The sequence below is a fragment of the Akebia trifoliata genome, chromosome 8, assembly GCF_017979445.1.
Source record: "Akebia trifoliata isolate Shusen 1 chromosome 8, ASM1797944v1, whole genome shotgun sequence".
Classification (NCBI taxonomy): Eukaryota; Viridiplantae; Streptophyta; class Magnoliopsida; order Ranunculales; family Lardizabalaceae; genus Akebia; species Akebia trifoliata.
In genome coordinates this window covers 14,454,681-14,471,047 of record NC_141382.1, presented here as the reverse complement: position 1 = coordinate 14,471,047, position 16,367 = coordinate 14,454,681, and the positions used below count along the sequence as shown (strand labels likewise).

At 34.5% G+C, this 16,367-nt stretch overlaps 1 protein-coding gene across 1 annotated transcript; it reads left to right on the top strand.

Moving 5' to 3' along the window:
• Positions 1-9,192: 9,192 nt before the first annotated feature.
• Positions 9,193-16,356, top strand: GPK1 (glyoxysomal protein kinase 1). Its single transcript, XM_086451863.1, is given in 8 exon segments — positions 9,193-9,798; positions 10,332-11,013; positions 11,094-11,198; positions 11,287-11,409; positions 11,491-11,661; positions 11,809-11,938; positions 13,270-13,482; positions 15,355-16,356. Coding segments are annotated over 7 exon segments (1,530 nt in total). The 5' UTR covers positions 9,193-9,798; positions 10,332-10,351; the 3' UTR covers positions 15,481-16,356.
• Positions 16,357-16,367: the final 11 nt, after the last annotated feature.

Here is a 16,367-nt window from a genome sequence, read left to right as displayed (position 1 = left end):
TTGTGATGATTTAAATAGTTCCTCAAAAAATTGTCATTATTTGAGATACCCCATATTTTCAAACTAATGCCCCCATGACCGTATTGACCTTTCTTTCCACCCAATCTAATTTTTATACCCATGTGTTTTCAAAACATGTCCACCATGGTCTTAATGCACCCCCCCCCCCCCCCCTTCGTTGCCTCTCTCTTAATTTTTTGGGTAATTTAAATATCCTCTAGATTTTGATTAATATTTGTAATCCCCCCTCCCCTTTTCAAATAGGTGACATGCATCTTTGACTTTCTTCTTCTTTCTAGACTAATAAAAAATAACCTAAATACCCTTATTTTCAACCTTTAATTGAAAATCTTTAATTTTCGTTGAACCTTTAATTTTTCAACCTAAATACCCATAAACTTTTTGAATGATTTAAACAACTCCTCTAAAAAATTTCATTATTTGTGATGTCCAGTATTTCTAAACTAATACTCGGTACTCTGATTGCGTTGTCCCTCGTCTTCCGCTCAATTTTGTTTTTATCCCATGTTCCCCTCAATCCCCCCCCCCCCCCCAATTTTTTTTATTTTTATGATTTAAATAGTTCCTCCAAAATTTGTCATTATTTGAGATACCCCCATATTTCCAAACTAATGACTCCCTGACCGTGCTGCCCATCTGTTTGCACTCAATCTAATGTTTTTTTGCATACACCAAGGTTTTCAAAGCATGTCATCTTCGTCCTGCAACCCCCCCCCCCCCCCCCCCCCACCCCCCCCCCTCCCCCCCCCCATCATCTAATTTTGTTGTAATTTAAACACCCTTTACAGTTTGATTAATATTTTGAATCCCCTTATTTTTTCAAATCGACGATAGTTTGATTTTGTTCTTCTTTCTAGACTAATAACAATAACCTAAATTCCCTTATTTTTAACATTTGATAGAAAATCTTTCATTTTTCTCCATAGAACCAAGTCACCTTCAAGTTCTTTATCCTCTATGGTACATTAAATTTTATGTATTTGACCTCATCTTCAATCTATCACTTTGTACCTTGCCTTTATCCCTCATAATAATTTTTTTATCAAAAAATCTCTTCGCCATCTTTTATTAAAAAATTCGACCTTATTATGTAGATTTGAAGGTTAAAGTAAAGTAATCACACGGTTGAAGATTAGGATAAAATATTTTCCCCAAGAGGTTCAAGATAACTGATTGATTTTTAAGGTATGTTTGAAAATTGATGTTGAGTGTGTGAGTTGAACTTTCAAGAGTTCAACTCTTAGATTTTCAACTTCCGAATGTTGATTATGAGAGTTAAAAATAACTTCGATGTTTGGTTGTTGAAATTAACTCTCAACAAATATTGAAAGCAATAGCCCAGAGACTCCATACCTTGTTCAAAACAATCTAAGACTTCATACCCTCTTCCATGTCTTATTTTGAAGGTTCATCACATCTTTCTCCCATCATCTCTCATTCATACCTACTCTTTATCTTAAACCAAAATCTCCTTCATCCATATATTATTTCTCACACAACATTAGGTTAAAAGAATGGGGAAATGGAAGATGATGAGCTCTATAAAAAAAAAAAAAAAATGAGGAAAGAGGATGTTGATATGCTGAGATGCAGTAGCAATTAAAAAAATATTTTAATGTTTGGAGAGGATGTCTCTCTCTACAGTTCTTTGAGTTTGACTCTTTCTCACTATTTCACTCACTCCGTTTACTTATGAGACACTTGTTACCACCATAACTCCCTCCTTAATTCATCTATCAACCCCCATTATCTTTATCTAAAAAACTAACATACCCACATCTCACTCATACTTATGTCATAACATAACCCCATCAATCTCTTCAAATCCCTCATCACAAGTCACCTCTACACCCTTTTTCCCTAATCAACGTACCTAAGACACACACCCAACACCTTTTGGACACATGTCATCATATCCTCCACCCTCCCAAAAAATCAACAACCTCTCTTACACACCCCATTCTTCTAATTAAAACTCATTCCATTCAACTCACCTAATACTCAATCCAAATGGGTTGAAAGATCCAATCCATTTGGATCATAAACAATCCATTTACACCTTCTTTCACAAACTCCCTTCCACCACCCTCAATTTACACATACCCCTTCTCACAAACCTCACACTATTCTACATCTTTTCACCATTTTATCCCATTTACTCCTAAAAATTACCTCAAAAATCCAAGTAAAATCCCCTTCATTCTCAACATAATCCCCCTAAGACTTGAACTCTTTTGTTAAGTCTCAACTTTCCTTCAACTCTCTCTCAACTCTTTCAACTCTCAACTCTCCGCCATCTTTCACAATCACTATATTCACATCCATTAACCACTGAAAGTGTTACACCTTTAACACATCAAGATTAAAGTCAAAGCTCATCAATTGGATATCAAGAAAAAATGTCAAAGGAGAATAAGAAGAAGATAGAGTAAGGACAAGTGATGTAAAAAATCTTCCTTCTCTTCCCTCTTTTTTCCTTCCTACTTCTCTTATTTTATTTACGATTTAGAATAGTCATAGAATGTGATTATAACCCTCATTTACTTCCAATAGATCGGACCTCGGTTTGATCGAAAGTGTAGGACAAGTGATGTGAAAAATCTCCCTTCTCTACCTTTCATCTTCCCTGTTTTATCCTCTCCATTTCTCTTATTTTATTTTTGAGAATAATCATAGGTTATGATTCTAACCCTCCTCTACTTCCAATAGATCGGACCTTGGTTTGATCGAAAATGTAGGACAAATGATGTGAAAAATCCCTCTTCTCTCCCCTTCATCTTCCCTTTTTTATCCTGCCCATTTCTCTTATTTTATTTTCGATTTAGAATGGTCATAGGATGTGATTCTAACCCCCTACTTTCAATATATTGGACTTTAGTTTGGTCGAAAGTGTAAGGGTTGAAACCCTTCTTTTCAAAACAAAATTGTACCTTTTAATCCCTAATCACAAGTCGTATACACCACAAAAATGTTTTGAAGCCATCGATAGTTGGGTCATTTTCATTCCATGAGAATGGGCCCATAATCACAAAGCCCATACTTTTTCAAAATTATGTGAGTTTGAGGCAAAACATGATAGGGTTTCTTCTCTTAATGAGATGACCCTCCTAATTTAAGCTGACATTAAAAGTTGGCCACTCTTGGTAGTTGATTCCTTCAAACATGCTTAAACAAATAACTTGCGTGAGTTGGACTCTCCCGAGTCCTACCCACTGTTTTCAAACACACCCTTAGTTTCAATTTAGAGACAAAAGACAATGAGATCATTTTAACATTCATCTATGAGAGAACATTCTAGTAAATATTTGAAATACCCTAGGTTTTTAAATTGATGACATTGCCCCTGGACTTTGGTCTTCTCTTATAGACTAATGAGAAACGAACTAAATACCTTTAAAAAAAAACCTTGAATTTTCTTTCCAAAACAAGTAATTTTCAAGCACTTAAACTTTATTTCACAAGATATAGTTTGCCCCTAGAAGAAATTCCTAGCTCCTTCCCTGCTAATATCTGTATCTTTGTTACACTCAATCTATTAATATGATGCTTCATTATTGGGATATTTTCTTGAGATAGTGAGCAACAAGATTTGTAGGATTTCTTTTAAGTTATTTAAAAAAATAAAAATAAAGACTCATTTTTAACAATAAAATCTTTTTTTTTTTTTATAAATCTAAGAATTTGTTAAGAATTCATTCCATTCAAAAGTTTTATCGTCCAATAATCTTATATCATAGCGAACATCCAATATAATGAATTTTTCCTAATAGTAATAATCGCGCCCGAGATGAGAGATAAGGAGAAATAAATAACACAATTTTATAAACAAAATTTATTGAAGAGAAATCTGTAGACACCCCAATTTGAACAGGCCCTCATTCAAAAAGACTTAAAAAAAATCAGATTTTCTAATAAAATTCACTAACGGGCCTAAATAGCCCAAATTGCCTAAACATTGCATTTTTATCGATTTGAAGTCCCTAAGACCCCCTAAAGGTTTAATGGACCTAAAATAAGACTTGACACACCTCTACCTCCCCCAACTATCATCGCTCCACCCTCGGAATCGAATTAGCCTAAGCCCGCTTAAGGCCCTCAACTCCCTAAAGAAATCATTTCTCAACTCATCTCCACCCTAATCCAAATCCACAAATATTCAACTCACAACTCATTACCACACCCAAGTCCAATCTACCATCAATGCCCATTGGACTCAACCCATCACCGTACCTATTCTACCCAAGTCCAACATCACAACCAATCACTCAAGATCATCAAGGTAGGACACATATCATCAACTCACATCCCTCATCTAATTACATACTCCATCACCTTTCTCTAAAAAATCATCTACCCCCATCTCAACCCCATACCCTTTTCTAACCTACCCTCATCATTACTTACAAATCCATCTCCACAAACCAAACTCACATCCCTCCTCTTCAATCAAACACTCATCTCCAATCAACTCATCTAAACATCAAATCTCTACAAATTTTTGACACATGTCACCACCTTCTTCACCCTCATAAAATCCAATCAGCTAACCCTTTATACTACCTATTTTCCTAACTTAAACATCACTCCCCTTTAACCTACCTAACACTCAATCAATAAACCACTTCCTTACATTTCCATTTTTTTAAATCAAACACCATTCCCTTTTACCTCACCCAACATTCAACCCAAATAGGTTGAAGGATCCAACCCATTTGAGTCACAAATGACCCACTTAAACCACCTTACACAAATATTCTTCCACCACTCTCAATTTACAAATATCCTATTTCATAAATCATAAATCATTTTACTCATTTCCATTATTTCACCCAACTATACCCCTAAAATAACCTTCCATCCTTATAAATACCCTCCCTCACCTTCCAAAATGACACCCAAGTCTTAGAATAAAAAATCTTCTCTCAATTTTCTTTTACTTCATTCTCATACTCTAACATTATTCTTAAAGAAAAATACTCTCATATTTCACTAAGGACTCAAAGGGGAAGACATAGAAGAAGAAGGAATGAAGGAAAGAAAGAAAACATTAAGGCTTCAAGGTAGATTAGAAGAAACATACACCCCTTCTCTCTCCCATGTTCATATCCTACTTCTACTACCCCTCACTCTTTTATTTTTTAGAAAGCCTCTAAGATGTAATGCTCCCCTTCCCTATCTTCGGTATATCTTGGTTCGGTTGAAAGTATAGGGGCTGTAATCACTTTCAAAATAAAAATCGGTTAAACCTTTTAAATCATTGTGAGGCAATTGATATTCAGATCATTCTCAACCCATGAAAATGAACTCATAACCATAGCCAATACTCTTTAAAAGCATATTGTTTCCAATGCTAGGTTTATATAAAAATCATCTTCTTCAATGAGATGATCCTTATAGGATAAAGTTAATAGCAAATCCCTACTTGGGTACAATCCGTCAACACGTGACACTCTTATTTAATTTACATTTTTATCCAAAATGACTAAGTTCTTTGAGGTTACCACCACTTGGTGGAGAGAAAGGGGTGCCTAATACCTTCCCTTTTCTCTAATCGATCTGTTTATCTCGATTTTAGGTTGATTGGTACATTATCCAAATGAAAGTCACTAAACACCAAAACAATACTATTTTGAAAAAAATACATTCTGGGTGATCATTCACACTCTCTTACAAAATGAATAGTGACGATTCCAAACTTTCGTAGAAGGGATATTTGGAAATCAAAAATCACGCTTCTACAAAATCTATTAAGAACTTTGAAAAATATGCAAGAACTTTAAAAATAATTGAAATTTGTTAAATATTTTGGCTTTATCAATCTCCTTAGATTGAGAGATTACCTAAGACTCATTCTAGAAAATCATTAAATAAATAAATGAAAAATAACTTATTTTTTGTTGATCCCTGAATTTTGAACAAATACTTGTCTTCTAATTTACATAAAATAATAATTAAAACTTAAATCTAAAAGAGAAGAAAAAAAAATATTAGAAAAGGGGAGAGTGAGACAGGAAAGTAAACTAGGAGAGAACCTAAAAACTTAGAGAGTTAATGTCTTTTTAAATACAAAAATTATGGTTACTTTGGTAATACGTTTTCACATTTTCTTTAGTCTGAATTTGATCTTCTACGTAAAATAGAATTATCTTTCCCCTCAATTAGAGTTTAACTATTGACCTTCTTCTATTTTGATAATTAAGTTAAAAGTTATGTCTAAAATGATGAAACGTGACATACTTGGAGTCTCTGACTTGTTACGTGCTTTTCACCAATTTGAAGTCCAAATTAGCTTTGTTTTGTGAAATGAGAATTTATGCTCTTCAAAATCAATTTTCTAACTCTTAAATCTTGCTTTATTTCGATTAATGAGTAAAAGGTTATGGGCAAAAATAATATGACATGGCAGATTCAGAACTTGATCTTATCAATTCGGAATCATGCATATCTTGGATCATGCTTTGACTTTGACCATTGACTTTTGACTTTGGTAGTTTCTCACTCTTTGATTTTTCAATTCCCATTTATTTTTCCTACAAGAAATAGACATATAATTAAATCCTCGAAAATTTTAAAAATACATGCAATTTAATCAGTAAAATATAATTTATAATGAATTTATTATTATGCATGATTTTTTGAAGAAATCGTAACTCTTAGGTTAGAAAATACGGTTAAGTAATTTATAAAATAATGAAAAATACACACTTTTAGGCATTTACTATTTATTGTCCAACTTTATTTCCATAAAATACAACCGATCTTAATATAGCCCTTTTTGTATTTTTAATTTGATTGGTATGCTATGAAGTGCACCTCCTCCACTTTGACCATGATTCTATAGATGACATCTTTCTCAATCTCTCTATCATGAGAAATGAACTCGTCCTACTGCACACCTCTTTTATTCATTTAGTTATCTCTTCTTCTTTTCTTGCCAAGTAATATTGACAAAAAAAATACCATCATGTTCTTTTTTTTGGGTATAAATACACATTATTCTAGTAAAATACTTTTAAGTATTTTGGGATCATAATTTTCACAAGAGGAAGTTTCTTTAACTCGAACTTACTTAGTGCTTAATTTTAATGATGAGTATTTTTAAAAATTGTAAAACAATATAACTTTCTTTTTGATTGCCAAGAAAATAAACTTTTGGAGAAAATGTAATATGCATCTGTTTATTTCGTTCTTCATCAACTAATTGCTTTTTCCATGAACCTCTTAGGAAAATAATTTTCCTATGAGAAAAAGGACATTTGAGACATGCTCTCTCAAATCGACAACCCCCCAATTCCAATCTTATTCTTGTCGGAATTTGCTTTTTCATGTGCTACCAATCATGGGGATACACTTTTCTCATGGGTTTTCCAGCAATCAAACATACCCTAAGGTTGGACTAAGAAGGATTGACACTTTCTTTAAAATATTTAATCTTTGAAGTTACTCATAAAAATCATCATGCATGTTATTATATCATAAATAAAAGTCGGGTTTACGTCCATGGGCCTTGTTACACATGCTTTCATAAACGGAAGGATTTATCAGTGATGTTAATTATCATAATTTGAAGAGCAAATATAATTTCAATGTAGACGATCATGAGCTCCGATATAACCCCTTTCGATTTGATGCATTTGAACCTTACTTAACTAACAAATCTCTACTTTAAACACTCTTTTGTGAGAGCATTATCAAGATGTGTGGTCTCTCTATAAAGCATTCTTGTTTTATGCTCTTTTCAAGACAATAGTCCTTGTTTTAAGCTACAAAGCATCATATTTATTATGATAAACCAACTTTAACAAATAAGGAAAAAAAAAGTTATAGATCTCCTTCATATCTCAGCCATGGCATCTAGTACAAAGAATGATTTTGACCAACTTAATCGACAATTAAAAAAGCTAAACATTAACAAAGTTGATTAAAGTTACTCAGTCACAATCCCTCTGGATTATCTTTATGCTTAGTACATTTTCCTTTCCGATTTAATTTAATTTATAACATCTTTTATTTAAAAAGGGACGGATCATCTTAATACATATATACATATATATTCTTATTTTTTGAAGGGTAATTTATATACTTGAAAACAGGGTATTTTTAAATAGCAAGTAATTGGTACTGTTTGAACTGTAGAATTCAACTTGAGTTAGCCTTACATTGTCTTTAATTCTACTTGTTAGGTTTGGTGTATTAGTTATTGTGAACATATATATTTGTTAGGCACAGTGAAAATTTGTAGACCCCATGAATGGGTACAAAGTACAATCAATACCAATGTACTGACCTACAATAGAGTCACAAAATTCCGACTTTCAAGGTATAAAAAAAAAAAAAAAAACTTGCTCAATTCTTCAAACAATAGATTAGTTGACTAAATCAATGAATCGATGAATAAATCATCGAATATGATGACAATTTTCGTCACCCTCAAAATTTTATTTTATTTTTGACATTAAAATCCTCTTTTTTAATAAAACTTTCTCAAATTTATCTTAATGACTTGAATTGGATCCCTCCCTATTATTTACCTAATCAAGACTTTGCTACTATGCTTATAAATAAGTTGTCAATGAGGGTAGTTTTTGATTTGGGCCCAAATACATCTAGAACCTATAATTCATAAAAAATATAATAGTTTAGTTCATCGCGATTACAATACCAGTTTCCTATTGGGTTTTGGGTATCTGATTGTTATATTGAAAATATAGAAAAATATGATTAAAAGATTATTTTATGAGTTCTATTGTTAGCACTATTATATAAACCGATTCGATTCGATCAAAACTAGGATAGTCAATTCTAGTTCTATTAATTGATACCTCAACTTCTAAAATATACAAATTTTTTTTTTTTTTGTTTCCAATTATATTTGTAGTTCCTAGCAAACCAATTGCATATGTTATTATCAGACATCTGATATCTAGTCTTTTTCATTGACTATCAAACCTACTACATTAAATTTTCTAGTCACCAGAAAGTTCACACAAAACTGAAGGAGGCCCAATCATGTAATTTGAATAATAATAACAAATAAATAAAAAAAAATTTACAATTTTTATAGATGTGGGTATGTTTGGAATTCAGATGAAGTTTTGGGAAATATGTATCCTTGAACCAACTCATTATTTATACTTGGTCATCACCACTCCCTCCAGTTTTCAACGATGTTTGACCAACGATACCAAGATTAAAAATTAAAAAACTAAATTAAATTAGAAACCCATTAAAAGATTTGATTTTTGTATTTATTTTCTGATAAGAAGAAACAGTCATCTTGAAAAATCCCATTTAAAGAAATCAAGAAAAACCCTAGACTTTCCATTGCCATGCTTCTATTTTACTGTTTGTAAGGTCTGTCTCTCTGTCTCTCTCTTCATCACCTACCACGGATAACTTCACCCCTTTTTATTATCCCCATTTCATGGTCCTTTAGTCACTGCAAATTCCTTCATTTGCAGGTGAGGATCATTGGAATTGTCTTCTAGTATTGGAACTAGGGTTTCAGGAAGAGTAAGTGTGGAGTCATAAAGCTCCATCTAAGCTTAGATTCATAGTAAAATACACCCATTTTGACAAAAGAGAAAACCCAGAAGAAATTATCCGGTGTTCTTTGACATGGGTTTGATTGGAGTCAATTGGGTTGGGTTTGTTTCAAAATGGGGTTTTGTTGGGTTTGTTTGATTAGAGATCTAGGGTTAGGGTTCAGTAATTTGACTAAAGAGGAGGGTTTTCACTAGAGATTTCAGAGATCTGGGCCGTGGTGTATCAGCACAGGTATAATATGTCTTGAATAAGGTGGAATCTTTTTTTTTTCTTTTTTCTATACCTTTGTTGTTGTTTTTGTTGCTTTATATCAAATAATATTGGAAATGTGTTCTGTTGGGTGTGAGGAAGATATCAAAGAACTATAATATCTATGTGGTTGTTACTTTGCATTCTTGATTCATTTCTTAGAGATTAGGAATGGGAGTCTTGATTATTTTGACATGAAGAGAAATTTTGATTTTATTTTGGTTTGGGTTTGTTTGCATTCTCAGTTTTGATGCTTCTCTATGTCTATCCTTTTTCCTGGGATTTTTATTTTTATTTTTTTTGGGTTTGGGGTATAAATGTATAGGAATTCAATTTTTCCGAATAACTAGAAAAGAACCCAATGAGTTTTGAGTTATTTCAGATTAAAATGAAATATGAGAGTATGGGAATTGTTGAGAACTAGGACGAGAATGTCAGGAGAATTTTGAAGATTAAAATGAAAAATATTTTTTTTAAGTATGAGTTATTAAACTTTTTTCATTTCCTGCTTGTAGGCTTTTAGATTTGAGAAAAAATGGCGACCGATCTTAATGCCGAACTATCCAAGAAAACGGCTATATTTGGTCTCAAGGTTTGGGTTTTGATTGGGATAGCTGTGGGTCTATCTATCGTAATTATTCTCTCCATCCTATCACTATGTCTCATTTCACGACGGAAATCAAGAAGGGCTATGGATAAGCCCCCCTTTAGCCAAATACCAACTGTTTCAAAGGAAATCAAAGAAGTAAGGGTGGAGCAAGTATCTACCAACGAATTTGTTCCTCGCGAAGGGATTCTCCTCACTATTCATGACAAATCAAGTGATAAAGAGTCAGATAGGGTTCTAGTTCATTTGGGTTTGGGCAAAGGGAACACTGTTGATAATAGTAGTCAATCAGGTTCGTTTCATCATTTGGAGAAAGATGGATCTCTATCAGGAGAAGAGGGGAGTTCGGGAACGGTTAATGTGTACAGGCCATCTTCTTCTCATCCCATATCTGCTCCTTCACCTCTAACTGGTTTGCCTGAATTTTCCCATCTTGGTTGGGGTCATTGGTTCACGTTGAGAGACTTAGATCTTGCAACGAACCGGTTTTCAAGGGAAAATATCATTGGGGAGGGTGGCTATGGTGTTGTTTATCGTGGCCATCTCATCAATGGGTCCCCAGTTGCTGTAAAGAAGCTCCTCAATGATCTGTAAGCTCAAAACAATCCTATTTTTGTAACTTTGTTGTTTATTTTTGGTTTATAAATTATATTTGCTACTTTTCTTATAGAGGCCAAGCCGAAAAGGAATTTAGGGTGGAAGTTGAGGCTATTGGTCACGTACGTCACAAAAATTTAGTTCGACTTCTGGGTTACTGTGTTGAAGGCACTCACAGGTACGGATTCCTAATATTTAAGAATGGGTTTAGTGATCGGTCTAAATTCTAGGCTTTGGATTCACATTTTTTCTATAAAAATGTTCAGGATGCTGGTTTATGAGTATGTCAACAATGGGAATTTGGAGCAATGGCTTCATGGAGCTATGCGCCATCATGGGTATCTTACTTGGGAGGCCCGCATGAAGATTCTTGTTGGCACTGCTAAGGCGTAAGTTTATTAATTCAACTATGAATCTGTGAGCTCATATTCTTTTTTATATTAGAATATAATTTCTTTGTATATGTTCAGGCTTGCCTATTTGCATGAGGCTATTGAGCCAAAAGTGGTGCACCGAGACATCAAATCCAGCAATATATTGATTGATGATAGCTTCAATGCCAAGGTATCTGATTTCGGTTTGGCCAAGTTGTTGGGTGCCGGGAAAAGCCATATTACCACTCGAGTTATGGGAACCTTCGGGTAATTATTCTTTCCAAGAAATAATTGGTCTCTCTTTTAATTTCCTTTATCCTTTAGTTCCTAAATTTTCAGAACTCGAACAACTTATGTTAAGTGCCAATTGTAGTTGAATAATTGTCTTTGTTTACTAATTATAATTTTTTGCAGATATGTTGCTCCTGAATATGCAAATACTGGACTTCTGAATGAAAAGAGTGATGTATATAGTTTTGGAGTTGTTCTCTTGGAAACAATCACCGGAAGGGATCCTGTGGATTATGGGCGCGCTGCCAATGAGGTATGCATGGCCTATATTCTTGTAAAATGGAATTCTGCTGAATGTTTCAAATATTTATTATATGAATTTTATAGGTTTTACTGTTTGGAGAGATCGTCTACTAGATTTTTGCTGTTTGGAAAGATCTAATCACCCCATAAGTCCAAGAGAGACGTGAAAAATCTTATGCATTCCTGCAGCTATACCATGATTTATCGTGTTTATTTTTTTTTGGTTTTTCTATGAGGCAGGTTTTCTTGTCCTCCTCTTTGTCCCTTCGATATTATATTTTTTATTCATAAAAAATATTATGCCTTGATATGTTAGTTTTCCACCACAGGCCTTTTTTTTCTTCTTTTCCAATCTACGGTCCTCTGGACCATAGTCACCTAAGTCTCTGACTTATTGAGAAAGTTGTGATTAAATCTTGACTTTTTCCATCACTGATTTAATCGCGACTTTTCTAATAATATGCGACTTTTACGAACTTGGTGATTAAGGCATGAACTTCACAATTAAATCACAAATAATGTGTAAAATAATGAGGATGCAAATGAGATTGACATTGATCTGATGTTTTTGATCTGTTAATGAATCCTAATTTGAACTCATGATTGTGGTCTTTTTTATATCTTGAATGGTATAAACCTTGGATATGTTGTGAATCTATGGTTACTTGTTGTGGGTGCATAAATGATATCAACGTGTGAATTCTTGATTTATCATTCTAGTTTAATATGGAACTTGATGATATAATATGAAAATGTGCGCTAGTAGGAACGATTACATAGTCCTAACCTAGCTCGATTTTTTCCAGATTTTTTTCCAATGTTTCCCGATTTAACCGAATTTTCCCCTTGCCGACTTATTCCCGAACCCCGTCTTGGTGACTATGCTCTGGACCATTGTATTGCCATTTTCAAATTTTAACTATTTCATAGACTTTGGATTGCTATGCTCTCTGATTGAACATTTTTACTACTTTTATACTCGGATTGATTGTTTGTGCACTATAATTACTTTATCTTTGACCATGCTGGCAGCTACTTTCTGTGTAATTATCCATCCAATACTCAACCTTAATAGTCATAGAATTTGTCTTGACGTTTCTCCCTCTGAAATAAACTTCTTGAATCTGAATTTTACCTTCATTTGAAGTGAGGGTATTACATATTTTATGTAAATAAAAAATTTCAAGACTTAGAAAATTCTCTTTTATGCCACTTTAATTGATCATACAGGTCCCTTAGAAATTTTTTCTATTGCTGTTTCCATTTTCCATTCAGATTGTTTATTGTCAATCTCAATCAATTGTTTCACCCTATTGAATGTGATTTGGGATGTGCCTGCAGGTAAATATGGTTGACTGGCTGAAAACTATGGTTGGCAGTAGACGCTCGGAAGAAGTGGTGGACCCAAACATTGAGACAAGGCCATCGACGAGAGCCCTCAAACGAGCCCTTTTGACTGCTTTGAGGTGTGTTGATCCTGACTCAGAAAAGAGACCGAAGATGGGCCAAGTTGTCCGCATGCTTGAGGCGGAGGAATATCCCATGGCCCGAGAGGTTTGGATTCTGATCTTCTTCTAAACATCAAACAGAATCATATTCACCAGAGTCCATTAAAAATAATTACAGAATCCAATTTCTGAAACCCTTAACAATTTAAGGATAACCGAGTTGGCCCCCATATTTAAACACAAATCATTATTTCAACTGAAAAACGACTCTGTAGGATGCCAAAAACAACCTGCAACTTCTTAGTTTGCGGCTATCAGGGGCGGAGCTTCTGGGGTAATTGCCCCGATAGAACTTTGAGATTTCAACTAAATACATTCCTCATTTGCCCCCACTCACTCATCTCCCTTCTTATTTGTCCCCAGCCCATCACCTCCCTCCAATTTTTTCCCCCAGCCCCCTTACAGTTTTTGAAGATGACATTGTCTCTTGACTGGGCCTTCTCTCATGGACTAATGGGAAAAGACCTAAATAGCCTTTTCTTCAACTTCCAACCAAAAATCTTTGAATTTCTCCTCAAAGCTATTCATATTCAAGCTTTTCAACTGTACCATTAATTATAGTTTGCCCCCCCACTACAGTAAAATCCTGGCTCCTCCCTTGGTGGCTATGGAAGTTTGGTTATAGAGAAAGGTACAACTAGGACTTCTTTTCCTAAATGAATGTCTATTATGCCTCTCTACGTTCTTAGAGGTTATTGGGTAGGTTTCCAAATTTGCTTTTTCAAACAGAAACACCTATTACAGCTCCAAGTCCTTGGGTCTAGCTTTTGATAGTCATTCATACCCTTTTGGTGCTCATAGACATTTGAAGGGTGATATAACAAGTGCATGCTGTGGTCTACATGGTGCACCTTTCATGTGTCTCTTGTTGGAGATCTCTTACACTAGAAATCTTATATAATAAAACACAACGGTGGAGTATAAATTTCTCACTCCAGCTACAGTGGAGTTGGGGGAGGGTCCACACTACCCCATTTTATTGTATTTCCTCTTCACCTCCTTCAACTTTATTATTCCCTCCCCCCACCCCCCTTTTTTTTTTCAATAACATCCCTTCAATTTCCACACCAACTTTTGCTAATGCCACCCCAAGATGTATGCAATTCTTTACTGACTTACATATGAATTGGGGTAGCATTAGCAAATACCCCTTTTTTCAATAATACCCCTCAAACTTTACTATCTTTCCTCTTTTACTCCTTTGACCCCAAAGAGGATGCCCTCCCATGCAGTAGGCACAAGCAAACTCATCGTCTAGGCGATATAATAAAACAAAATGGTGGACCCCACTCTGTTGCAGTCTTGTGGGGTATAAAAATTGAGACAAAAGGAGTAGGGTCTACACAACCCCATTTTATTGCCTTTCCTCTTCTCCCCCCTTCAACTTTATTGTATCTCCTCTCCCCCCCACCTTTCAATAATTTCCCTCTTACTTAACTATCTTTTCTTTTTTATCCCTTTAACCTCAAATGGCACGGGCAAAGTCTAGTAGTTTTATAATCACTACCATCCAATCTCTTGCATTTTTATTTTGTATGGTTACCTGAATAGAGAGGGGTAGTCATCTGATAAGATTGATTCTGGTGTAGGCTAGCATGGGAAAAATTGGGACACATTGAATTGTACAGAAGGATCAATGTATATTACTGTAGTGCCAAATGGATGTAGAGCACACAATTTTATGAACTCTTAAAAAAATAAAAATAAATTGAAAAGATACTTTTTCATCATTTGACTTGAATTTCAAAATTGAGAGTTCACTGGCCTTCCATTATTATACCTAATTTAGACCATGAATTCTAGAGGGTTGAGGTGTCATTTGGACCAAAACACATAAACATGCGCACACACATGATGAAAACTTAGAAGATGGACTTCTCTCAATGCTATTTGAATGAGGATCTTTGAAATTTCTCAGGATCGAAGGCATGGAAGGAGTCAGGCTAGGAGCGTAGAGATTGAATCTCAGAAGGAGAATTCAGACACAGACAAGAGCGACAATCCAGATATGAGATGAGAGAGCAGAAGGAACCAGCGGACGTAATAAGTCCTTTAGAGGATCCAAAGAACATATATACTAATGTGTAATTCTTACATTCTTTTGACCTGCATTCTTGGGTTTCCCTGCCATGGTCTTGATCTAGGCAGAGAAGGTAGGGTGTTTGGGGTGAGTGCAGACGTCTGTGTTATGGGGTTTCTCATGTTTCTTGTAGATGTTAGAGAATAGATTGCATTGTATGGAAGTGATGTCTTCCGAAGAACTAAAACTGTTGGTGGTGTGTACAGTTTATTTTTTCCTCGGATTGCAGGTGGAATGCATTCATGTTGTCATTGAAAGTAAATTGTTTCTAGCATTGCAGTTGAATCATAAGATTGACGATGATTGCTAATAGAGGTTATGCAAAAGCTGCCCTCCTGCCCTTGTGGGTTCAATCAAGTCTCTTTCAAGGTGTTTTGATGTTCTGGTTTTCAACCATTCTCTACCCATTCCACCCCAACCGAAGGCCTTTTTAAAGAAAAGCTTGAGTCAATTATCTGATCCACTGTAGGTTCTGGCCACCTGGATTTGAATAAAACTAAATGAGGTTTGGGTATCAATCGATTTGTTGGGTCCTTGTGATTTGGAAAATTTTGATTCTGCTCTGATAGCTAGTCAAGAAATTAGCTATGTACATGTGATTCTCCATTCTGTTTGATGTTTCTTTGTTATAATCTCTGATTTTTCTCTTGAAATTCTTTTTATGTTTCATCTTGGAATTATGCATTTATTTCTAGATTTCTTTTGCATTAATAAAATCCAAGAACACTCATTACCATTTTAATGATGATTAACCTGATTAAACAAAGACCTCAGACCAGCACATTCATGGTGGAAATTGATAGCTTTGGTTGATAAGAAAGTGAAACAGAACCCATATTTATATATGTATA